This window comes from Ceratotherium simum, chromosome 7, assembly GCF_057802395.1.
Source record: "Ceratotherium simum simum isolate JZ-2026a chromosome 7, ASM5780239v1, whole genome shotgun sequence".
Taxonomy (NCBI): Eukaryota; Metazoa; Chordata; class Mammalia; order Perissodactyla; family Rhinocerotidae; genus Ceratotherium; species Ceratotherium simum.
This window is the reverse complement of record NC_141906.1, coordinates 26,714,511-26,741,423: the sequence shown is the minus strand read 5'-3', so window position 1 is coordinate 26,741,423 and position 26,913 is coordinate 26,714,511. Positions and strand designations below refer to the sequence as shown.

The 26,913-nt window shown below is 35.1% G+C and overlaps 2 protein-coding genes across 3 annotated transcripts; both read left to right on the top strand.

Moving 5' to 3' along the window:
• The first annotated feature begins 380 nt into the window (after positions 1-380).
• On the top strand, positions 381-1,618 carry LOC101389902 (olfactory receptor 52J3-like). Of its 2 annotated transcripts, none has more exons than XM_014790169.2 (2): positions 381-1,177; positions 1,452-1,618. In XM_014790169.2, the coding sequence occupies exons 1-2, from the start codon at positions 381-383 to the stop codon at positions 1,588-1,590; spliced, it is 936 nt and encodes a 311-aa protein (XP_014645655.2). In that variant the 3' UTR covers positions 1,591-1,618. The 2 variants fall into 2 exon arrangements, with proteins under 2 accessions (XP_014645655.2, XP_087290131.1); XM_087434005.1 differs by having other exon boundaries at positions 381-1,197; positions 1,472-1,618.
• Positions 1,619-14,050: 12,432 nt separating this feature from the next.
• LOC101396029 (olfactory receptor 52E1-like) lies at positions 14,051-15,143 on the top strand. The gene is made up of 2 exons (XM_004433909.3): positions 14,051-14,969; positions 15,109-15,143. The coding sequence occupies exons 1-2, from the start codon at positions 14,051-14,053 to the stop codon at positions 15,141-15,143; spliced, it is 954 nt and encodes a 317-aa protein (XP_004433966.2).
• Positions 15,144-26,913: the final 11,770 nt, after the last annotated feature.

Below are 26,913 nucleotides of genomic sequence, written 5' to 3'. Positions count from 1 at the left end.
TCTGTGATTTTATGTTGATGTGTTTAAGTAAGGTCTACTTTGTCTTCAAAGAAGACTGAGACCTCAGTATTAAACATAAGCCCCTTAATGTTTTTGAAATTCATTCTAGGTTTTGTACGGGGTTTCAGTAAATGAGTACAAGATATTACTGTCCAAAACTTCAGAGGGAGATCTATCATCAAGTTACTGTTTCTTCCACTTGGAGAGTGCTCAGTCTGTGTCTACATCAGACTTTGAATTCAGGTTATAGTGTGAGCTTTTCGAATTAGTATAATACAGATAAAAATTAAACCTATCGGAGAAGCTTTGAACTATGCATTTATCGCTCTTATTTTTCCTTCTAGAGGTGGTCAACTACTTCTCTTCTTGTCAATGGCAAGATGTTCCACACCAACACTACAACTTTCCACCCAGACACCTTTTTTCTTACAGGTATTCCAGGCCTTGAGGATTCCCATGGCTGGATCTCCTTGCCTTTTTGCACCATTTACTTAACGGATCTGCTGGGCAATGCTACCATTTTGTTGATCATCTGGTCTGACCATACCCTGCGAGATCCCATGTTCTACTTTCTAGCCATATTATCAGCCATAGATCTGGCCCTCTACACATCCTCAGTGCCCCGAATGCTGGGTATCTTCTGGTTTCATGCACATGAAATTGGATTTGGAGCCTGTGTGGCCCAGATGTTTCTCATACACACCTTCACAGGAATGGAATCTGCTGTTCTGCTGGCAATGGCTTTTGATCGATATGTAGCCATCTGTGCACCTCTCCACTACACAACCATCCTGACACCCCGAGTGCTAGCGGGCATTGGTGTGGGTATTATAATGCGCCCAATCTTGCTCATGTTGCCCATCATCTACCTAACACATCGTCTGCCTTTCTGTGAAGCTCGAATTATTGCCCACTCCTACTGCGATCACGTTGGCATTGCCAAATTGGCCTGTGCCAGCATTAGAATTAATACCATTTATGGGATTTTTGTAGCTTCTTTTCTTATTTTAGATGTGGCACTGGTTGCAATCTCTTATGCCTATATCCTCCATGCGGTTTTCCACCTCCCATCTCGAGATGCTCGTCACAAAGCCCTGAGCACATGTGGGTCACATGTTGGGGTCATGTGTGTTTTCTATACATCCTCCTTATTCTCCTTCCTTACGCACCGATTTGGCAAAAAAATTCCTGGTTATAGGGGCCAGCCCGGTGGCGCAAGCGGTTAAGTGCGCACGTTCCGCTGCGGCGGTCCGGGGTTCGCCGGTTCGGATCCCGGGCGCGCACTGACGCACCACTTGTTAAGCCATGCTGTGGCAGCGTCCCATATAAAGTAGAGGGAGATGGGCATGGATGTTAGCCCAGGGCCAGTCTTCCTCAGCAAAAAAGAGGAGGATTGGCATTGGATGTTAGCTCAGGGCTGGTCCTCCTCACAAAAAAAAAAAAAAAAAAAAAAAAAAAATTCCTGGTTATGTCCACATCCTTGTTGCCAATCTCTATGTGGTCATCCCACCTGCCCTCAACCCTATGATCTATGGTGTGAGGACACGGCAGATTCGCGAGCGTGTGATCCATGCTTTCACCTCAAAGTAGAGTCTCTTGTTTCCTCAGATCTTGAGAGTGTGGATATAACTGAAAGAAGTTAGCTTTGACTCTACTCTAGGTTGATCATCTTTTTAAATGTTTCTCATACTGAAAGATCTTGTAGATCCTAAAGGAACACACTTTGGAGAATGTTTTCTGGTCTTAAATCTCAGTGTTTCCTCTCCACATAGGTATTGAGTGTTTATTCACCTGAATGTAGAGTTCCATTACAGTAGGGAAAGCCTCCCACTGAAGTCCTTTCATTTTTAACTATGAAGATTTATTGAAACTCCATGTTTCCGTATTTGAAAATAGGATAGTTTTTCAGCTGGCCACAATTCTTTTATGTCAATTACCTTGTTTTTCTGAAAAAGGAACTTAATTTGAATGTAAAGTAAGAAAGATCTTGGTATATTTTTCTCTTATAACTTTAAATGTATCTAATTTCTCTGAGGACATCAGTAGGATATTGAGTGAAGTTTAAAAATGTCTTCAGTTTTTCCCTTTCATTTTGGCACATTTTCCTTACCCTTTATTAAAACGTATAGCCACAGTGTGTCACCACCTCACTGCGCCACCACTTCCCTTTCTGGAGAAGTATGAAGTGAAAGTATCTGAAAACAACACATGTGTTAAAGAATAAAATTATTATTTATAAGAGAAGCATGAATGTACAGAATTTTAACAAAGGGATTTCGAATCATATTTAATCAGTTTTTTTCCTTAGGTACGTGTGTGTGTGCGCATGTGTTAAATGTATTTAGGTAACCTTTTATCTATATGGGCCTCTTCTTCCCCTCCAATGGCCTCTTTCTTTGTAGAATGCAGTATACATCCATCCTTTGGGTCTTGATGACTTGCAAAAGTAGATAAATCTCAGACAAGCTCAGGTAGAAAATAAATTTTCAGTCAGCTACTTTCACAAGAATTTGCTGGATATTCTTACAAGAATTTTGTCTAATCTTCCAAGGACCTCTCTCCACCATGACTTGTGGGGATCAAAGATGTTCTTTGATTATTCTTCGGAAATTTGCTCTTGGCAGAAACTGATGTGCACATAAAATAATGAAATAGAACACAAGAACAACTGCTTAGGAGGCTAGAAACTAATTTCCTGTTTGCATGTTCACCATCTGATGGTACAAATATGACTGTACTACTTTGCAGCATGACTACATGGACCAGAACCAATATCTTCAGGGATTAGGAGTAAGGAAGATAGATTACCTTTCAGCAAGGAGCACGGACTAAAGCCTTTAGTAAAAACATCTGAAAGGAATCAGTGGAGAATGACACAAGTGGTATCTATATATGGTTATTGGAAGAATTTATTTCCCGTGAACACTTTGAACACATTAAATGATCTTTTTTCTTAGAAATGGATGCAAATAATGAATTTTTGATGGCTTCTTTTGTCAAAAGTGCATCTAGCAGCATTCTTTTTTTTTAATTCAAGTAACTTTGGTTTACAACATTAGATAAATTTCAGATGTATATCATTATATTTCAATTTCTATGTAGATTACATTGTGTTCACCACCCAAATTGCCATCCGTCACCATATAGATGTGCCCTTTTACCTCTTTCTCCCACCCCTCTCCCCCCTTCCCTTATGGTAACCACCAATTTATTCTCTGTGACTGTGTGTTTGTTTGTTGTTGCTGTTGCTTTTATATTCAACATATGAGTGAAATAATACAGTATTTGACTATCTCTGTCTGACTTATTTTGCTTAGCATAATCCGGCAGCATTCTTTCCAGTGTTTTTCTTAATTTGGACAGTGTGTCTCATTTTAAGTAGAACTCAAAATTAACAATATTTAAGAATAAAACATTAAAATAATGATTTTTTACATTACTAAATTATTTATTTTTTAAATTAATTGATTTTAAACCTCCTTTCAATAGGTGACCCCCCCACTTTCAATGCCTTACAGGATTACCAACACCATTCCTCACAGAAACTAAATCCACAGTGTCCTACCTTTACAGGGAAAGTTCATACGTATTTCCAGTTGGTCAGACTGATAGGATTCATATGTGTTATTCTATAAATAATGATATTTTCTATCAAATTTTTAAGGGATACATTATATTCATGTTCTAACAATGTCTTTTATAGTCATAATGTTCCTTGTCTCTAACCGTCAACTTTCCTTTATGTTTCCATGCCCTACAACTAAAAGACAAGTAGGGTAGAGTGGCAAAAGCACTGGAAATACCTCTTTAAGTCCAGTTTCCCCTCACTTATGTCTATCTATCTATCTATCTATCTATCTATAGATAGCTATATATATGTACACATACATACACGCATATGCATATATATACACACACACACAGATATATACATATATATATAATATAAAGCCCGCAGAAGGAAATTTATAGTTCCAAATACCTAAATATCTCTATATTTGTTAAATAAATTACATCACTAATTAATAACCTTCCAAAAATCAGATTTTGATGGTTTCTCTGGTGAATTCTATCAAACATTAAAGGAAAAAATTATATCAGTTCTCTAAAATCACCTCTAGAAAACAGAAGCAGACGGAAAACATATACAGATGGAAAATAAACATATGAAAAATGCTCAACTTATTTTTCCATTAAGGAATTGCAAGTTAAAAAATACAATAAGAATCCACTACACACGTCTAAAAATGACTAAAATTAAACATAAATAAATAAATAAATACCAAGGGTAAATGAGAAAGCAAAGCAATAAAACCTTTCCTTCATTTTTGGGGGGAATGCAAAATGGCACAGACACTTTGGAAGAAAGCTTGGAAGTTTCTTACAAAGCTGGAGTCTTCCCATAGGATCCAGCAATTACACTCCAGGCAGTTTGCTCAACTGGTTTGAAAACTTTATTCACACAAAAATGTGGACATGGATATTTGTAGCAACTTTATTCATGATTGCCAAGAACTGGAAGCAACTGAGATGCACTTCAATAGGTAAATGAACACCCAAACTGTGGTATATCCATTATACATAATACAATGGGTATTATTTAGCATTAATAAGAAATGAGATATCAAGCCATGAAAAGATGTGGATGAATCTTAAATGTGTATTCCTACGTGAAAGAAGCCAATCTGAAAAGTCTTCATATTGTGTGACTCTAGTGAAATTATGTTCTGGAAAACATAAAACTATACAGACAGCAAACATATCCATGGTTTCCAGGCGGAAGAGGGATGGTGGGATGTTGAATATGTGAAGCACATGGAAATTTTTATGTTGATGAAACTTCTGTATGACACCGTAATGGTGGATGTATGACACTATACATTTGACAAAACCTATAGAAATTTACAACACAGAAGATAATCTTAATGCATGCAAATTTAAAAAAATCGTTTAGGAGTTCAGGAGATTCCAAGACAAAATGCAAAATGTGACAAATACGGTATATTACAAATGTAGGAAAAAACTTCACTAAAAGTAGATGAGGGAAAATGTGCTAACCTAAGTAAACTTGGAAATGAGTGGAGTCTGTGAGATAAAAGGCAAAAGAAAAAAAAAACTATACATAAGCTTTACACTCTAGTGGATACATTTTTTCCCATGGGGTTACAGGTTAACAATTCTAATATAGCTACATATGCATATATTGTTATTAAGCAATTAAATGGATGGCATATGATGGGGGCAAGGTTTCTCACTGCTAGAGTGGGAGTTTACACACGAGAGGATATTAGAATAATTCACTTGGTAATGGATTAGAGTTAGAGACATCACGATGTTTAGCTTTAGATAGATAGATGATAGATGTTTATAGATACATGTACATATGCACAGGTTAGCATGCACACATATATTTCCTTGATCTGTCAGCTGAGAGGGCCTTAAGGTAATGACACCTCAGCAGCAAAGCACATCCAGCACCCAGAGATTTGTTTCCAGTAACATTATCCAATTAAAAGTATCAGTGATCCTTGGAGAAATATCACATTCTAAGATTGGGGCAGGTGATATACAAAACAAGCCTGTAGGATCTTGTAGTGCCAGAAAGTAAGGAAGTGCCTCCCCTCCCAAAAAAATAAGAACACACAATTATGGGGATTGCCAAAGGGACACAGAAGCCAATTGAAAGAGGTCGCAATGGCCAAAACTGGACAATGTGACAAAATAAAGTAGTATTGGATTATAATCTACAGTATAAAATAAATCTTCTTGAGTCCATACTGATATAAATACATGATTGAATACATAAGTAAATAGGAGAAATAGAAAAATCTCTCATGAAAAACATTCCAAACCATTTGTAAGGATACTGCATCCTCAAGAAAGTGGAGCATAATTTCTTCCTCGTTAATTTGTGGGCTGCACATTGTAACTTACTTCCAAAGGGTAAACTTGAAAATGGGGGAGGAAGAGAATCCTGACAAACACAGCCTCAGCCAGATGATGAAGTTCATCAAATGATAAGCCATGTTGATAGTATGTACCCTCAATAAGTTTTGATATATATGCTATTTTACCTCACTGATCTTCACCCCCAAATCACAAAACTCTAGTCTATTCAAGGGGAAAATAATCAGACTAATCTCAGTTGAGCAACATTTTACAAAAACCTACCAGTACTCTTGAAAACTATAAGTCATCAAAACCCAAAAGAGCCTGAGGAACTGTCACAGCCAAGAGAACCATAAGAAGCCTAACTGGGCATAATTAGTAGATGTAACTTGGTGTCCAGGATGAGATCTCATAAGAGAGAAAGAAAATTAGATAAAACTAATGGAATCTGAATATTATATGAACTTAGTAATATATAAACTTTAGTTAATATTGGTTCATTAATTGTAACAAATGACCACACTTATGTAAAATGCTAATGATGAGGGAAATTATGTTATCAGTTATATGAGAACTCTCAGTGATATATTTACATTTTTCTGTAATTTACAAGAATTTTAAAATACAAAAAAGTTTATTTAAAACTAAAAGTGTATGGAGAGATAAACAAGACATTTTCTATATCAAGAATTTTAATATACTGTTGAAATTATGAAAGAAGAAAATTGACAAAAAAGTAAACAAAGACCAACACACAGAATAGAGAATCTAGAGACACACAGATTTGTCACATGACAGTGCTGATATTGAAGATCCCAGTTTCATCCTCCCAAATCCATGAATTCCATAAGTTTCTTTACAGGACTCTGCTTCTGTAACAGAAAACCTAAGGTTTTGAAGTAAGTAAAATTTATGTGACAGAGGAAGGACAAAGATTGTTAGAAAGCCCCGTTTACCAGTTTAGATGCATAACTAAGCCAAGATACACTACTCAGATTTTGTTGAGTAATAATGCTGATGTTCTGAAAGACATTTGTTTAACTCACCTGTTTTGTTCCTTATTGGCAATAAATCTGGCAAGCAAGATGATGTCATTTATTGACTCCTGTATAACTCCAAGAGTGAATTCTAGGAGACATCTCCACGGCAATTCCAATCAGTATGAGCTTCTGCTGAATATCCTATCCTGGGAATATTTAGTGTTAGCTAAGTAGGTCATATTATTATCAATAAACTGTTATGAATTTCTTACTATATACCAGGAGTTATTTTAGGTGCTATACAAGTATTAGATTTTTTAATCTTCACAACAATGTTTTGCACTAGGTATTATTCTGCTCATTGTAGTGGAGGAAATGGAGACACAGAGTATAAATTTCTTGCCCAAACTCACATATCCATTAAGTAGGGGAGATGTGATTGAAACCCATGCAGTCAGCCTCAAAGTCCACCCATTTAGCCATTTTCCAGTATCTCACACTTCTTACCCTAGACCTCTGTCTTCTTCCCAGTAAATTAAACACTTTTATTTTACTGTTAAAAGGAACCAAGAAGAGGGGATTTGTGTTCAAATCACTGGTCTTTGTTTTAATATATTATCTCCTCCACTTAGTTCTTTTTTTTTTTTGTGAGGAAGATCAGCCCTGAGATAACATCTATGCCAATCCTCCTCTTTTCTTTTTGCTGAAGAAGACCGGCCCTGAGCTAACATCTATTGCCAATCCTTCTCCTTCTTTTCCCTTTTTCTCCCCAAAACACCAGTAGATAGTTGTATGTCATAGTTGCACATCCTGCTAGTTGCCATATGTGGGACGCCACCTCAGCATGGCCGGACAAACAAGTGGTGCGTCGGTGTGCGCCAGGATCCGAACCTGGGTTGCCAGTAGCAGAGCATGTGCACTTAACCGCTAAGCCACAGGGCCAGCCCCCTCCACCTAGTTCTAATGAATACTCTGTTCCATGAAATGATGGATACTAGTTGGGCTTCAATTCTTTCATGATAGTATTTAATATTGAATTGTGTTTAGAACTGGGATGGGATAAAAGAGGTAAGTAAGTTTTGTAGAAATTGACCAGATAAGAGCAAGATAAACAACATAATAATGGGGGAAAAAAAAAGCCAGAACGACTTGCCAAATGCTTGTATAAAATCACCCCAGATATTCTGTGACCTGGACTTGTACATGGAGCCCATGGGAGGGAATCTGGAACCAGAGGGATCTTGAAGAGAAAGAGTGTGAGGTAAGCCCTCTTCAGAGATTCTCCTGCCTAGAAATAAACCAATTCATCATGAGTCATCCCAAGCTTGAGAATCAGCATCCAGAACCAGGATTTTTTTTTTTTTTTATCACCAATGATGTTATGTTTCATATTCATGAAGCATTTAGCCAAGTGCCTCTGGACATGTCTGTTCTCCAGGGAACACCACTGTTTGGAGACGCTCCATTTTAAGAAGTGTTTACAGGGTAAATCTCCCACTTCAGTCAGAGGGGTGAAAATGGAAACATTCTGGGCCAGATGAACTAGCTCATCCAGGAAGCTTTGTTGGTAAGTCTGGCCTTAGGGCCAGAAAGGATCCACTAAAACAGGAACCACTTTACTGTGGCCATTTCACCGAGATTTTGGTTGAAGAGATAAATGACAGAAATGTAGAAATAAGGAAAACTAACCAAATATGTAAGCTGTCAGTGAGCCCAGAGTGTAACAAGATAATAATTTACATAGATTTGGGTGTGTACTCCATCAAAGACTTTACTAAATTTTTTTTAAATATTTGGATAAGTGATGTATGTGTGTGTGCATGCATATGAAAAACCCTTTTCAACTTTCTTTCTGTGTTTTCTATCTTTTTCTAAGGCTTTATTTGTCATTCAACTCACTTTTTCCTTGCCTATCATTGTTGTATCTTTACCTTCACTCTTGTCTCCCTTGCATTCTCTTAGCTGTCATCATTCTATATCTATCTTGCAGAATTTTACCTAACTTTGCATATCTCTCTGTCCTCCGTTCAGCAATCCAAGTAAATACTTCACAAGTCATGCCTTCATGTAACATGGTGGTAAAAGTTACCAGATCAAGAATCCTTAAATTTCCAAAGCTATTGTAAAAAAAAAAAAATTTAAAGGCTTGACTCATCATTTACAAAACCAATTCCAAAGTTTTCCAAACATATCCAGATCCATATATACCGAGGATAATTAAGCAATAGTCTATCTAAATTTCTTTTCTATAATCTGCTTTAAATTTTTGCCTAACTGGAGGTTAATACAAATGTTGCAATAGCAATGTAACACCAACAAGTAGAAGAATTCAAATAATTTAGCACTTATATTTATAGAATTTCCTAATTTATGTTGGTCTCCAATTATCTGTATTTGTTTGTAATTCCTGAATTAAACTTGCAAGATATGTATTATTATTCCAATATTAAATGTGGAAATTATGTTTTTTAAAGAAATAAGGTCTATAGAATATTGCCAAACAGTTTGAAAGAAACAGAACTATCATTTAAGCAAAAATTTTTAATTGCAGATCCTAAACTCCACCCATATCACATATCAAAAAGTCAGTTTTGGCTACTTTAGCCCAAGTTACAGTCAATGAAAGCCATTGATAGATTTCTGTCTCCCAATGATGGCCTTTGAGTGTGTACCACCAATATCAATCAACTTCTCTTCTATCCAAATTCATTTTTTCTCCTTGTCCCAAAAATGACCATGATCTAGTCAACTGAAAAGGCTTTGATTCTCTAACTTACTATTCTCCCTATGAATAAGTTAAACAAAGTAAAATATTCCTTCTCATATCAGCTAGTAGTTTTGCACAATAATTGTGAGATTCATGGAAATCATCTGCATGAGAGTTGGAGAATAAGTAGGGTTCCAAGAATCTCTGAACTTCAAGAGTCTCCAAAAGATAGAAAACGTCTAGCCTAGGTCAATCCATTTGATTTATGTTTAGCTTATCCTTTCCCCTGTAACAGGATAGCACGGGCCCAGGAAAGTCCTGAGATAAACTTTAATAGCTGATTGTTAGTATTATTATAATTATTGTTGTTATTATTATTATATTTACCACATACCAGTCATTCTAACTTAACATATTTCTTTTGAGAGCCACAAATATGTACTTTTTTTTTAGTGCTTGGAACATATAATTGTAATAAAGCAAAAGTTTTCTCACAAGTAGCTCCATTTAAGGGAAGGGATAAAACACTACAAACCTGAGAGTGTCATAGTATGGGGGGAATCACTGTCTATATTCTGTTTTGAGGATTCAAAGAAGGGAAAAGGACATCTAAAGTCAGGACTTTGAAATATTGAATTACACATTGTTTTCTTAAATTCATCCTTATATTTTCAACACATTCTAACTCATAATTGCTTATGTACATTATCTTTTCCTCCAACAGTTCCCAAATGTCAAATAAGTTGGGTGAGATTAAATTGCAGAGCTTTGTAGAAATCATGAGGTGCTCTCTCATACCTAATGATTCAGAATTTCCAGAGTCAGGACTGAGAATCTATAGTTTTATCTACTTCTCCACAGGTATTATATAAAGTCAAAGTTAGAAACCATTGCCGTGAACCCCTCTTTATTGGTGTATTTATAGGAACTCTGTGGAGAGTTGTGGCTAACTCTCTGCATTAACTTGTGACAGTTTTGAAGAGCAGTTCAATTGTTGTACACATAACTGCCTGGCAGACTGCAGCCAAACATGAGGTGCTTGACACATCTGTGAAGTCTCTTCTCTCAATTTCTAAACACCGTGCTAAGTAAAAATTTGCTAGAAAATATGAGAAAAAGGATAATGTTATGTATTAATGGAATGTAACATGTATTTTTGAAGGGTGGTCAGAACATGACATAGGAAAGTGAGGTAGAGTGTGGGCATAAAAGAGAAGGGAAAAGGATAAAGACAATAGTGAAATGTCACCATATTGCCAAGTGATTTAGAAAAATCCAGTTACTATGCCCTTCTTAACTATCAGTCTTTAATATCTGGACCTTCCCTCTTCTGTCCCCAAAGTTCTATCACATTGCCTCTATTTCTCTAAATTAATTTCACATACACTACTCTGATGACATTTCCATTATTATTTCTTAAATAGCTCTTTGAATAAGTTTGGTAAGTACTTAGGGAGCAGCATGACATGTTGTCACAAGAGTGGACTTTGAATCCAAGATCCTCATTCTGATACTTTCTAGGTGGGTCACTAAGTAGGTTTGTGACTCACCTGAGCCTTACTCTCCTCTTCATTATAATTGTGTCAATAATTACTACCTATCTGGAGTTTTATGAAGATGAAATAAAATAATGTAAGCAAATTGTCTGGCACAAGCTGTATCTGATACATGCTGGTGAAAATTTAGAAAACTGAATAAACTATAAAAAATTTGTTAGACATTGTGCTGAGAACAAAGACTAGAGTGTCCTTTTACTGTTTTTCTTTCCTAGAAAGATAAGTATACCTGATGTATAGTTTATTCCTTTGTGACAAAGGCAAAACACTTAATGCTCGCTTAACAGACACCGTAGAAAAACTGTTTTTTATCTAACATACCAAAATATCATTTTCAAAACTCAAGGTCCTAAATCATTATCACCTTGTGTTTTCATAGATGTTCCATTAAAGGCTTTTGCCAGTCAAATACATTTGGGAAATCACCACATAAATAAAGTTGCTTTGGGAGAGGATCTTATAATACTGATATACATTGTAAACATCTAAGAAGAAAAAAAAATCTGTTGAAATTTCCAACTTGATTTGGCTATGAGAAAACATACTTTTGAGCAAAGCAGCAGTATGAAACACATTAACTTCTCAGAGACATATGGTGTTCCATGGAATTCATTTTACAACATTCTTTAGGGCTATTTTAACGTAGAAGAAAGAGAGGAAGTGGCATCAGCAATGGCTGAAAATATAAACAAGAAAGAAAAAATGATGATGTATGCAAATGTTAGCATCATAGGAAACAAGAAATGAGGCACTTAATACTTATAAAAGAATAACTTCATACACTGAAAGTGTTACTGGAATGATGCAAGACTGTTAAAATGACTATAAGATTGGTGGGGTATTAAGGAAGGAAAGTGACCAATAATGATTCTTGGAGGATATAAATAGCATGAGTTCAAATTAATTTCAAGGTCTTTGGAAATAAGGACATAACTTATGATACTCACAAAAGAAATTATTTTCAAGTAAAAGTTGGTTTATAGTTTTTATAGCCCACTGTGTAGTGAATGAAATTGGAGGAAAAAGAAATAATGTAAAATTATCAAACATCTTGCTTTTGTCAAATTAGGTTAAGCTTGGGTCAAGAATATGGGGGAAAATACTGAAGAGGTAGAGAAGGTGAAAATATAAGAGATGGAGATGGGAAGAGAGAGAGACAATAAAGTGTGGTACATGCAGACTTGAAAGGAGATGAGATCCAAAACAGGTGGAAATAGGAGCTTCAGGCTGGAGTAAAAACACTTAGACAACTAAGTAAGAGAAGAGTGAAAAAGATGGAAATATCACTTGTGTGATCATCTTAATTTCCGAGGGAGACAAGAGAAAGTGCTGAGAGTAAAAGAATAAATGTATATATAAGATGTAATGTGAGAAAAGTGCACGTTTAACTAATCTACTGAAGCACATGTGAAAGGAAACTAACTAAATGACATAGGAAAGGATTTTCACGTAGCCTAGAATCCCCACTTGAAGAGGCTTCAGTTGCATAATTCTGTAAGTTTTCTTTAATAACTCTCAGCAACCAGAGCTGTTGGAAGAGAAGTGTTTACAGAGGTTCAGAGCTGAAATCGGGGCAAATGTATTGACAGTAGACAGTAGAGTCAGTAAAAGAAAAATGTACAAATATGGCAAGGTATCTATTTTGAAAAGCTGAACAAGTGAAGCTGTTAGGGAATAAATAATTTTGAAGAAAAAGGATGAACCAAGGGCTACAGACCTTGATTGACCTGACAACAGAGGTGACAAGAAAAATCCTTGAGAGAACTGGAAAAATGTGAGGTGTGGTCTGACAGGGAGTTAGAGTTTAATAATTCAAATCTGGACAGTTATATATGCTAATAGATGAGAATCTAACTGTGGGGAAAACAGCAGAAGATGAGCAGCCATGAACAGCAGTTGAAGCCAATCAGAAATTTAGTCAGACATTTTTGTCATATGATATGAAATAGAAACAAAGCTAATGGTGCATAGATACTAGAGTTACTTTATTTTAATGCAGCTTAGCACTATTTCTCTTAGCACTATTATTGTTTTGATCTTTCTACACAAGTATTTCTACTTTGATCTTTCTACACAGGTATTAAAAATAGCTCCGACCACACCTTCATGAAATATTCCTTATAAAATATTCAAATGTGAGTTCTTTACATGGTAACCAAAGTTAACCTATATTGTCCTGCTACCGCTGCTATGAACGAAACTTCTTATAATTTCGTCATTATGTTTTCTGCTGTTTTCAACAATCAATTGTAAAAATCTAATGGAGAGGCCATATCAACTATATCAATTATATTCACCATGAGTCTGGATTTCCTGCATTTAATATAGCCTACCCTAATTACATTGATGTTGTTTCTGATGAAAAAGATACAGGAGTTGTCTTAGTGGCTTTCTCCTCTAGGTTTGGTACTTTTAAAAGGATTTTGTGCAAATTCTACCTCCACAGACTATAGAAATTGACTATGAGGTGGTTGTTGCCCAGGATAAAAAGGAAAGGTATTTGTTAAAATGCCAGAGAAATCATACCTTTTATTACTATTTTAATTCCTAAGCTATAACAGAAATTCCTTAAGAAAAGTAACAATGTGTGCGTCATCTCTGAACACCAAATAGCTAGCTATTTGCCTGAAATTCTATTGGTCCTTGATAAAAGTTCATTTAATTGTGTTATAGAAGTGAATGCAAATAAATATAATAAATCTGATTAGCTTGATTGAAATCAAACAAAAAAGCAGGTACTTCAGATTTCAAAAAAGTCATGCAGTTATTTCATGATGGGCTTGGTGATTAGAAAAGATTAAATATATTTTTCTGTAATCCTGTAGAATTTAATAACATTGGACAAGAAGAGCTGGAGCCTGTCAGTGAATGAGACATCTAGTCTATGATATGTGCAGCTGTAAAAGTGCCACAGAAGCATGGTCCCTCCTAATGACACACAGTTCCATCCCTACCGTTTTCTCCTGCTGGGAATTCCAGGGCTAGAAGATATGCATATGTGGATTGGTTTTCCATTTTGTGTTGTATATTTGACTGCCATTTTGGGAAATATTGTAATTCTTTATGTGATTCAGACTGAACGTAGTCTCCATCATCCCATGTTCTACTTCCTGGCCATTCTGTCATCTATTGACCTGGGCCTGTCCACATCCACCATCCCCAAGATGCTTGGTATCTTTTGGTTCAATCTGAGAGAAATCACTTTTGAGGGCTGCCTCATCCAGATGTTCTTCATCCACCTATGCACTGGCATGGAGTCGGCTGTGCTCGTGGCCATGGCCTGTGATCGTTATGTGGCCATCTGTAACCCTCTTCGCTACACATTGGTGCTGACAAAGAAGGTGGTATCAGTTATAGCATTGATCATCCTCCTGAGACCCTTAGGCATTACAATCCCCTTTGTTCTGCTCATCCTAAGATTACCTTTCTGTGGACACCAAATCATCACCCACACATACTGTGAGCACATAGGCATTGCTCGCCTGTCCTGTGCCAGCATAAATGTCAACATCATCTACGGCTTATGTGCCATTTCTATCCTGGTGTTTGACATCATAGCCATTATCATCTCCTATATACTGATTCTCCATGCTGTTTTCAACCTACCTTCTAGGGATGCCCGACTGAAGGCACTCAGCACTTGTGGCTCCCATGTCTGTGCCATGTTGGCCTTCTATACTCCAGCATTTTTCTCCTTCATGACCCACCGGTTTGGCCAAAATGTTCCTCAGTACATCCACATTCTTCTTGCCAACTTTTATGTTGTCATCCCACCTGCTCTCAACCCTGTTATTTATGGGGTCAGAACTAAGCAGATAAGAGAAAGGATAATTAGAACTTTCAGAAATAAATTATGAAATTTGGTCTTCAGATATTAAGAGGCTTGCGTTGAAGAAAATGTTCTCTACTCTCAAAACTGCAACATCGATGTCTGGGGAAGATGGTATTCTATTTGTATATTTATAAAGACTTTCCTTCATGTTAGAAAAAATAAGACAAGAGAAACAATAATAAACATTTAATATAAGCATATTTCCAAATGCAAATCAAAAATATCAGCAATTATATGACAAGTGAAACAAAATATGCAGGAAAAAGTACAAGAAGTTGACAAAAATTGACTAGCAGCATAATAATAACAAAAAGTAGACACATATTATGAGCCAGGCACAGTTTTCATAACTTTCTAAGTATTAGCTCTTTAAATTCTTATAACTACAATAAGAAGTAGTTACTACTTATTATTTCCTTTCTATAAATGAGGAAACTGTGGCAATAAAAATATTACATACTAAATTATATTGGGGTAAGTAGCATTTTCAAAATTAGAATAGAAACTGTCTTGTTTCTCAAAATATACAACATGAATATATTCAAAAACCACAGAACAAAAATAAGTACATAAATTTTACATTTAAATAGGTACAAAACACCATTAGTAAGAAAAATTGATTGCTTATAGAGCATATGGATGGGAAGAGGCTTTCCACAATTCCATATAATTTAGAATCATATAAACACTATGAAACAAGAGGTAATATGACTACTGGTAATGGCATATAACATTTCTTACTCCTTACAATGTTCTAGGAACTACATTTGATTCTTTTGGTAGTTCACATTTTACAATAAGTGAGTAGAGATTCAGAAGTTAAGTAACTTACACATAGTGACTCAACTATTTTGTAACCGAATTTAAATGGTTATTTAGTTTTAGGACAGTTTCTTTACCTTTCTGCTATAAAAACAGACTATGAAAGAGGTGATCAAAGATTAAGAAAACTTTTAGAGGTCAAGATATTATTAGACAACTTAAAATGGAATTATGTGTATAAAGAAATTAGCAAACTATTAATTCACTGATGTCTATATATTCTCATCATTAATTCACATTTCTGAATTATACAGAATATATATGTATATTATATATACACCTCAAATATGAAGAGACCATGATTAAAATGATTAGAGATAATTAATGGATGAAAACGATGGAAATGAAGGTAAACCACACACAAAAAACTAGGGTGCCTAGGAGGCAAAATACAAAGGGACTCCTGGCTCCCTAGATGCAGGTACAAAGCAAGACATTTCAGAAAGTTTGACTCAAGCTCTCAGATACTGTCAGGCCCTGAGGACTCTGACTAAGGATGTCCTTCTCAGGGGAGCTACATCCTCTGATTAACAGTTCTCTTGAGGATACTGGGTAGGATGCCAGCCTGATGCCACAAGAAGAGGCAGAATGTTGTCCTTGGGAAAGTAGCCCAGGTCATATTTTATACTTCTGGGAGTCTCCAACGAAAAGGCTCCGACAGCTGGGGCAGCTCAGCACAATGGACAGTGAGGAGAGCTTCAGGAAGTCACATCAGGTACTACCACTTAGGGATACATCACTGATGAAAATGCCAGGCTTCTTTATTTCAGCTACCCCCACAGAGAGGGGGCACTCAGACACTGTATAGTGCACTTTCAAGAGCAGATATGAGCCTGGGTGAATGATCAGAGTCCAGAACCATGGAAATCACAGTGGTGGTCAGTAGAGTAACCTCTGTGAAAGAGTTGCTCTATCTTACTAGCTGTGAGGCCTTTGGGATGAGCTTTGCACTCTGAGCTGCAAAACAGGGATACCAATGCTTGTTCTACCTGTGTATTAACTGTGTTGAAGGATCATATCCTGTAAAGGCGACAAAGTTTTTCACAGTTTGAGTGATTAAAAAAAAGATAATTTGAATTACAGAATCCCATTTTGTTCTGATTGAGTTGAATCTAACCTACATATTCCATATTTCAGAATAAAATTCAAGTGATTTGTGTATTTATCTCAGGAAGAAAGTCTTCCATAAACGAGTATCAATGAATGAGTCCTAAAAGTTTTACCGCTTGTTCTCTAACTAAACTGTGCAATGTATTCCTGGAATGTTATGAAGCTGCTTTAAAACACAGTTTCTAACCTGTTAGATTAGAGTCTTAACTTTCAACTTAGAGTAAATGGTGAAGACTCAGTTTACATGATTCCTTCTGGGACCATGTTTATGCTATTAGTAAGCTGTTATGTTTTATTTAGAAAGTCAAACATTAACACCAAGAGTCAGACCCATGGATAATAAAAAAGACAAATTATTGCAGCTAATGTTACCAAGGATCCAGTGTCAAGACATTTTGTTAGGTGCCACATCTGCAACTTCTTATTTTATTAGTACTAGAGCTGTACGAAGTTGATACTGTGGTTATCTCAACCTCTACAGATAAATAAACTAAGGCTCAGGGAATGATTTTCCTAAGGTGATTAGTAAGTGAGAGAGTAAAGACATAGCGCTGTGCTTGCCTGGGTTGAAAGTGAGTGTCATTGAACACCAGACTAACCGATTCTTGATCGACCACAATAGGCAGATGAGTTCTGATACGGACAGAAAGAGGCCATGGTGAATTTGATACTGAGTGGGCAGTATTTGGCAAGAACAATCTAGTAAGAGGATATATCTGCTAGTCAAGATCTGAAACCGTGTAAATCTTGAGCCCTTCAAATAAATCCATACCTTTACAACTTTTTAGAAGGGGTCGGGGTGGGAGTGCTGGGTCATCTGTAAGGCTAACATCTATCAATGGATAGTGAATGTCAGGAGTACTCTTTCGGGAAGTTCTGGCACTGAACCTATCTAGGCTCAATAAAAAATAATATAGTGATGTATTATTTGTGTCTGCTTTAAATATTAGATGTATGATGTTGTTACTTCTATATACACCAAATTTTTATAAACCAGAATTTGAGCTACTATAATGAAAATATTGAAACATGTTACCGTCCCCTAATGGTGGCAGAACCACAGATACAAAGGAGATGATTGACTTTCCCTCTGGATGTGAAGAGAGAAGCTTTGACCGAAGAGCGTCAAAAGTCTAAATTTCTCCATGTTTATAACACTCTTTGATTAAACTTTAAATCATTAAAATTTCCATTTACATGCATGTAATACCTGTGAGTTTCTAATGAACATCTGCTTATCAGATAGTATCATCAGCACAATAGGAAGTGGAGTTGAAACATGGCCTGAGAGAAAGTCAGGTTATATTTTTTGCCTTTTAACTCTAAGACCTTTTCCTAGCCAAAAATATCTCTCTTTAATATATTCACCTTTACTTTGTGTACTTCCCAAAAAGTAAGCATATTTTCATTGCTCTAGTTGCCAGGACCCACTCAAATCATCAGGGTTTTTTTTCCTTCTTTGACCCTCACCCCTTCTTGGCCCTGGGACGACCACTAGAACCCCACTAATTCTAGATCAGGTGATTTATGATCTAAACTGATAACCCTTTCCTTCTATTCTTGAAGAACATACACATACCTTTTTTATTTTAGGATCATACTGCTACACACGACAAGGAATCAGACAGGAAGAAATTATTTTTTTTAAAATGAATATTTTACTAACTATGTAAAATTATTTCCAAAATTTTGCTGGGTCAGTAGGGTTTAAATAACTGTGCAATTTTGAATAGAAGATTCTTTTTTCTTTTTAACGTATAATTACTCCCTACTTCTATATTTACTTTAGCAAATGCACTATTGCCCAAAGGAAATTTGGTAACAGGGAAATTACCAAATTACTAGGGATAGAGACACATGTTCAAATTCTAATTGTACAACTTATGTTTATGAGTTATCTGAGACAAATTCCTTAGAGTCTCTTAACTTTAGCTTTGTTTGCCAGTAAATCTAGAATGATAATAGCGTCTCCCCTACAGAGTTGTTTTGAAATTTGAGTGAGGATACTTATAAAGCAGTTAGTGCGGGTTTTGCTACACATTTTTTTCTTTGATTGGTCTTTTGCTGGCATAAACCAGCAGTCACATAAATCAGAAAAATAGCATGAACACATCTGAATTGCATAAAAATATATATCCTGAAGGCCATTTCAACTGGTACATTCCCAGTTGACTAGGCCTCTGGTTTCCTGAATCACATTTTGAATTTTAATAATAGAGTAATGTGAAATTTGGTTGAATGTGTTGATGAATATGTTTGAGAAATTTTAGTTGGGCATAAAAACACTGTCCTACCTGCAAAATAAATGATAAATTTAAGAAATCTCGGAGGGAATGTTAAAGCACATCCTCAATTACAATGTTGGCGAGCTGTGTGACTGTGTACATTCCATCTAATTTGTCATTGGTCAGAGTAATTTCAATCATCAATGAACATATTGCAGACAATCATGAAGAATATACCATGCTGATGAGTATGAATAAGAAGGAAAACATCAGGAATAAAAGCTAAATTCCATTCAAAACAGAAATCATTACAGAATATTTAAACTTTACATAATTTGTTTATTTCATGATCTTTGGGTGTCATTGTGAAATATTGTAGTTAGATGTTAGAATTTTTAGCCTTCTGTATTAATTGAGTGAGGAAAATTAGCATTCTATTCCAATACAATATTCCATCTCTAAAATAAGCTTTAAAATTGAGTATTTTATTAAAGCAAATAGTATTGTACCTTAGATTAGAAAATGTTAAGGATGACACTTATTTTGACTCGATTTATATTTTATACCATTTCATTATGGAGCATTTCAAACATATACAAACTAATCAGAGAAGCTTTTATTATTCAATTTCAACAACCATAAACCTTATATTTTCTCTAGGCTCAGATTTGATTTTTAGCACAAATTTACATAAGTTTAAATTCACAAATCTTATGTGTACACTTTTGACAAATGTGTATACCTATATATTCTATAGCCCTGTAAAGATCTGGAATTTTTCTATAATCTCAAAAAATCCTTTTGTGTTCCTTCCCAGGCCATCCTTGACCCTTCTCAATCCCTTGGCAACCACTGAACAGATATTTTCAGCACCTGCTTTTATTTTTCTATGCTCTAGAACTCCGTGTAAATGAAATTACGTAGTTCATATTCTTGGGTAACTAGTAGCAATCGGTAGCTCAGTATAATGATTTTAAATTTACCTGCTGTTGCACATTTTAGTAGTCAATCCATCTTTATCGCAGAATAGAATTTCATTATGGAAACATTCTAACATTGATTTGTCTCTCCACTTGTTGGTGAGTATTTGTGCTGTTTCCACTTCAGGGCAAATATGAATAAAGCTTCTATGAACATTCTTGTACAAGTCTTTGTATGGACATATGCTTTCATTTGTCTCAAGTAAGCACCTAGTAGTTCCATTGTTGTGGGTAGTTTAGAAGAATCTATTGCTCTACATCCTTGCCAAAATTTGCTGCTGTCATGCTTTTCAATTTTGGGCTTTCTAATGGATGTGTGGTAACATGTCATAAGTGTTTTAACGTACGGTTCATGATGCCTAATGATTTTCAGAATTTTAATGCCATTTGTATATTTTCCTTTGCCAAGTATATATACATGCATGTTCTTGACACAAATTCTTTTTCAGAAATAAGGGATTGTGACTATTTTCTCCAAGTCTTTGCTCTCTAAAATCACTTTCTTAACAGTAAATTTTAAAATTCGGTAACATGTAACAGACTGTTTTTCGACTATTGCTTTGTGTTCTGAGAAACCACTACAGGTACACCTCGTTTTATTGTGCTTCAATTCATTGCGTTTCGCAGATATTGCATCTTTTACAAATTGATGGTTTGTGACAACCCTGAATTGAGCATTTCTATCGGTGCTATTTTTCCAATGGCATTTGCTCAACTTCGTGTCTCTGTGTCATATTTTCATAATTCTTACAATATTTCCTACTTTTTCATTATTATTATATTTGTTTTGGTGATCTGTGGTCAGTGATCACACTGATTACGACTTGCTGAAGGCTCAGATAATGATTAGCATTTTTTATCAACAAAGTATTTTTTAATTAATGTATGTACATTTTTTTTAGACAATGCTATTGCACACTTAACAGACTACAGTACAGTGTAAATATAGCTTTTATATGCACTGCAAAACCAAAAAATTCATGTGACTTGTTTTATTGCCATATTCGCAGTGGTCTGGAACAAAACTAGCAATATCTTCGAGGCATGCCTGTACTTTCCACTGGGATGCAAATATATTCTCCCTCCTTTGATTCTATAGATGTTAGAATTTAAGCTTTTTTAAATACCTAGGTCTATTCTAGAAATGTAATTAACATTTGTATATGTTATGAAGTTGGAATCGAGGTTCTTTTTTTTCATGAGTATATTCAGTTGCACCACATTGGGAAAAATGACTCTCCTATCTTCATTGAATGACTACATTGGTCACTTTGAAAATTTAATTGAGCATGCAAAATATGTCTATCTCTGTCCTTTCTATTATGCTTACTTATCTACTTGTCTATCGTTGTGCAAATGCCACTCTGTCTTGATTACTCCAGTTTTATAAGTCTGAAGTCCTTTAATGTAAGTCCCCTTGTTTTGTTCTTCTTTTTCCAATGTATTTAGGGTATTCCTATAATTATTTTAGAATAAGTTTAAAATTCTTGACATTGATTGAAGCTGTTTTAAATTTATTCATCAATTTAGGAAGATTTGACATCTTACCATATTTCAGTTCCAAATTATGCATATGTTATATACTTTTTAAATTACTTCAGGTCTTCTTCATTTCTGTCATGTTTTATAAATTTCAGTGCTTATCATTAAGTGCTCCATGTTTTTGATGCCATTGCAAGAGGTATTGTGACTTTTTACAATATTTTAATTTCCAATTCTTTGCTATTAGTATACAGAAAAAGCATTGATTCTTATACTTGAGTATTTAATAAGTTAAATTGCTGATTCTAAATTCTTTGATTTTTATGTAAATGCTCATATCATTTACAAATAGGAAAGTTTACTTCTTTCGTTCCAAGCGGGATGTCTTCTTATTTCTTTTTTCTTGACATATTGACCTCATTAGAACCTCCAGTAAAATATTAAATATAATTGATGCTAGTTGATATTTTTGCTTTATTCTCAATACCTAGGACAAACCTTTCAGTGTTTCACCATTCAGTGTGATATTAGCTGTAGGTTTTTTGTAGATTCCTTTCACCAAATTGAACAAGTTTTATTTTTTACCTAATTTGCTGAAAGTTTTTTTAAAAATATCACACATGGATGCTGAATTTAATGAATACTTTTTCTACCTCTCTTAAGATTATCATGTCCTCTGCATTATTGATTTATGTGGTGAATCACAACTGTAAAAGTAGAAAAAAAATTTTGACTGTAAAATAGAAAAATTGTAATAATCAATTCATCATCCTTAGCATAAAAACACAGTTTTGTTAAAAGATAAACATAAGAGAGTCTTGTTAAATCAAATAAAGGGAAAAGCAACAGCTAGAGAGAGGGAACTATGTCATGCAGATGAGCCTCATATGTGGCTGTACTCTTGCCCACCATATCCAAAGTTTCTTCTCGTTCCAATTCTTCACCATTTTTTTTTTTCTGGAAATTTTGGGGATTTTTCTCTTATGTATCTTATCAACTAAGTAACCATGGTAACTTGAAAATGTTATACAAGTTCTGGTTGCTGGAAGGGTTTTCAGTTGATACTAGCATAAATAGATGAGCATTTTATGAAAGAATGGGCTAAAGATGATCATGAACCACTCCACCACACTACCACCAGAAAAGACTGTTTCTGACTTCCACAATCCCAATGGAATATTAAATGAGATAAGATGTTGTTTGAATAACTCTAATATTTAATTGTCCTTGACTGGGTTCTGAGCAGGCTGCCCCAAAATATGTCACTCTTGCGTATTGATTATTTTGAACTAAAGTTACTCAAGAAATAGTCACTGCAAGAAGGACACTCCAACCCTCGTTTGTCCCCCTTAAAGCAGGAAATAAAACTGCCATGTGAAAGGTATCCTCCCTATACCAGGAGGTAAAAAGACATCCTTATCACCAGAGATAGGGAATTCAGGGCTGAGAAGGCTATATAAACAAAACTTGTTACTTCTTTACTAGTTTACTACCCCAAGCCCAAGCTTCTTTATCTTGTCAATTCGTCATAAATTTATTATTTCTTTGTCTAGAAGGTATAAAAGCTTCCTGCTTTGGTCACTTCTTTGAGCCTCATATTTCTAAGAACTCGCCTATGTATGTAATTGAACTTGTTTTTCTCCTGTTAAGCTGTCTTATGTCAATTTAATTATTAGACCAGCCAAGGAACCTAGGAGAAATGAAAGGAAAAGTTTTCCTCTCCTACAGTTTTGGTGAGCCAGCCAGGAGACTTCATTGGCCGGACACTGCTCAGTCCAGGGCTACTGAAGCTGAGAGAGTCTGGGACTTCTGATAAGTGCCAGCAGAAGGTAAGCATTCTTACCACATCAGTCTCCATATATCTGCTTGCAGGGTCTATTGAACGTGAGAGTGGTGAGAATCCTTTTCTTTTTCTAAATTTAGATTAACAGGAGAAAATATTTATATGAATTAATTTTGGGGGTATAATGACTATGGTAAAGATTTTTGTGAGTACTTTTGCTTACTATTGATCCTTTTCCTCCCAGAGATGGTCATTATTTTCTTTTGTCTTTATGTTTTGTGCATATGTTATAAGGAGAAAAACCATACAGTAAAATGCAGGCATAGGTCATTTAAGTCTGTTGTTCAAATTGGCCTCATAGACTGCTGAATTCGCAGTTCTTACCAGACCAGCATTCAAGTAGACAAAGTTTGCTGTGGGTCTCCTATGTAAAAACTAGATAAGATTTTCCTTTCATCTTGTTCTATGTCCTGAGATCTTAGGTTTATGACCAGTGAGAATATTCTCTCTGGCCTCTGCCATCTAGAAGGAACACATAACGGCATGCATCTAACGGCCAAATAGACTAGGACTTCATGACACAAAGTCACAAGCATTATTCTCTTGGCCACACCAACTCTCAGGGGAATTTGTCATAAGTGATCCCAGTTCATAAGGTGCCTTTGTCATCTCAACCTTCATTGCCTTGTAATGCTAGAAGAGTCTCATTTCAGTAGCGCCTACCCGGTGTCACAGATTAGCGGGTGTATGACTGGAGGCATCTCATGTTCCCGTGAGAGACAAGAGACCTCATTTTCACTACACAATTCTTAATACCTATGATAACAAAAGCATTTGCTTTCTTAGCCTAATTCTTGGAACAAACTTTCTGAATCTTATGAGGGCTAAATCTTTTGCACTCTCTTCTTGAATACCTCTTACATCCTTCGTTAAGCCATGAAAAGGCTTATTGCTTTGAGTTGCTATTGGGATTAATAGATCCTACTTGTCAATGGCCAGATGATGGATCTTTTGAACTGGGAAAACTTCTATATTTGAAAATAAAATTTTAAAGAGTTTTCCTCTCAAACAATTGTCTTATTGGTACCTATGGCAAGACAAAATTAAAAAGTAGGTACAAAGTATAATGGCTAACCTTAGGGACTCCCTTAACAAAATTAAGGAATCAAAATTAAACTTGGAACAAAATTAAAGTCCATATCCAACATAAATTCTCCTTCTGAAAATCCAGCCCCAGCTTCTCAGCAAATTCTCTTAACTCCCAAAACTCTTAGGAGAAAACTTGCATTCTTTTTCTCTCCCTTGCAGATGTAAATCTTACTATGTCTTTGAAATGTAAATACCCCAGGAGGTAACTAAAACACAGCCCACAGTCACCAGAGACTAAAGAGAAAAAAAAGAGGAAAGAGGTCTTTTTAAAATAAAAACTGCTAAAAAAAGCTCTCTTGCCCAAACTCTAGACCGCAGCCTCCTTAAGATTACTTGTCAAGGACAAATACAAATCTTGAAGATCTTCTCGACAAATATTAGCAAAAAGCTTTTAAAGAGGTAACATTAACTTGTTCTATCTTCCAAAGACACAATTATTTTAAACTAGTGATTTTGTATTATATTTGATTAATGGCTAAAGTTTTGAAATGAAAGCTATGAGATCTCTGTTTTTGTCTGTCTGCATGTTTATATATGTCTATGTATGTATGTTATATGTGTGAAAGTTTTCTACCTCCAGATGGTATTACCAAAATTATTTTGTAAAAGTGCTCTATTTAATTGGCTTAAAATAAGCACTTTTGAATGAAGTATTTCCAAGTCTCAGAAATAGAATGGGAACTAACCCAAACGTTTTCCAAGGTTACATGATCTAAGACTAATCTTTAATAAATAAAAGGTAGCTTAAGGTTGTTGGTTTAATTAAAATAGACATGCTTTTTGAAGTTATCAGCATTAAACATAATACTTTTATTCTACCTAGGTTTACCAATCAAATAAGTTCATGATATCTCTGCTACAAAATATGTGTGCCATAAAAATAACTTAGGGTGATGACTGTCTTTGTCTAATGTCTAATGAATAGAATTAGAAATTAAATCTAAAATAGAAAATTTATTTTGAGGAAAATATACTTTTAAGAATTATGAAATGCATTCATAAATTTGTCAATAACAGACTATTCACAATTGTTTAAACCTACCAGAAATAATAAGGGAAAAGTCTCTGTATGAAAGGAAAGAAGGACATATATTTTCAGTAAGAGAATACATGAGTAAGTGACACGCATGTTATTTAGGTAAAAAACATAATAATTTTGTCCTAAAGTGAGGAAAACATAAGAAAAAATCTAAAAGTAAAAAAAAACAATGGTAGAGTAGGTTTATTAAAAAAAGGAATCTTGGGAAAGAAATTTAATGTGTAGTGAAGTGGATTAAAATTAAAATGAATTTATTTGAGTAAAAAATCATTTTAACATCAAAAGTAAGCTGATGTAAAATTAGAATTTGACTTTCTCTCTGTAAAAAGGATAATTTTTTTTTATAATAATTTTATTTTATTTATTTTTTCCCCCAAAGCCCCGGTAGATAGTTGTATGTCATAGTTGCACATCATTCTAGTTGCTGCATGTGGGACGCGGCCTCAGCATGGCCAGAGAAGCGGTGCTTTGGGTTGGTGCACGCCCAGGATCCGAACCCGGGCCGCCAGCAGCAAAGCGCGTGCACTCAACCGCTAAGCCACGGGGCTGGCCCAAGGATAAATTTTTCTTAGATTATTAGTCTGCACTTAATAAAGCATAAAAAGTTTTCTTTACCTTTTAAGTAATTTGCCTAGAAAACAGAGGTAACACCTTTCATCAAAATAAGTTCCTGTGCTTCATGTTATCTTTATCATCAGATCTTTAATTACTTAAGTCGACCTAGTCTTCTCAATATCAGGAGCTGAATTTTGCTCAAAACTATATAAACTTCTATATTTGCCTGTAAAATCTTTTATTGTTACTTGGTTAAATGGGTAATTAAATATTGTTTCAAAATTATCCGTGATACTGTTTAGTCAAGTGTCCAAAACCATTTGATATTTTTGACAAATTTCCTCAATTCAAATTCTACATGAAGTCTTTTTAACCTTGAACTAACTTGGGGATTTTCCAAAGGGCCTCTGGAACATCTCAGCAGATTGTTCTCTCTATTGTAAAGAAGCGGAGATATTAAACTAATTAAGCTTATTTGATATGTTAAATTACATGGGAAGCATTATCAAATAAGTGATGCTAAGCTTTCTTTATGTTGTATTTGTATAGGTATGTAAGTGTTCTAGAAATTATATGAAATTCCTGAAAATCTGATATATTCTGGTATAATGTTATCACTTGTAATTCTAGTTATTGTCTTAAATGATGTATGTAACAGAAATAACCAAATCTCCTTATCAATTGCATTATAAGGAACTCTCACCTGGTCTTTAAACTTTGCCATTTTTAAGTCTAATGTCATTTATACACAGTAATTGTGTGCAAAAATGTTGCTGCAAAAGTGTTTCATCTTCAGAGAAATTC

Excerpts from the sequence above, each read along its gene's own strand:
- LOC101389902 (XM_014790169.2), top strand. The coding sequence starts at position 381 with ATGTTCCACACCAACACTACAACTTTCCACCCAGACACCTTTTTTCTT. Across the intron at positions 1,178-1,451 it reads TTCCTTACGCACCGATTTGG|AAAAAAAATTCCTGGTTATG; the intron begins CAAAAAAATTCC and ends AAAAAAAAAAAA.
- LOC101396029 (XM_004433909.3), top strand. The coding sequence starts at position 14,051 with ATGGTCCCTCCTAATGACACACAGTTCCATCCCTACCGTTTTCTCCTG. Across the intron at positions 14,970-15,108 it reads AAGAGAAAGGATAATTAGAA|TCATGTTAGAAAAAATAAGA; the intron begins CTTTCAGAAATA and ends AAAGACTTTCCT.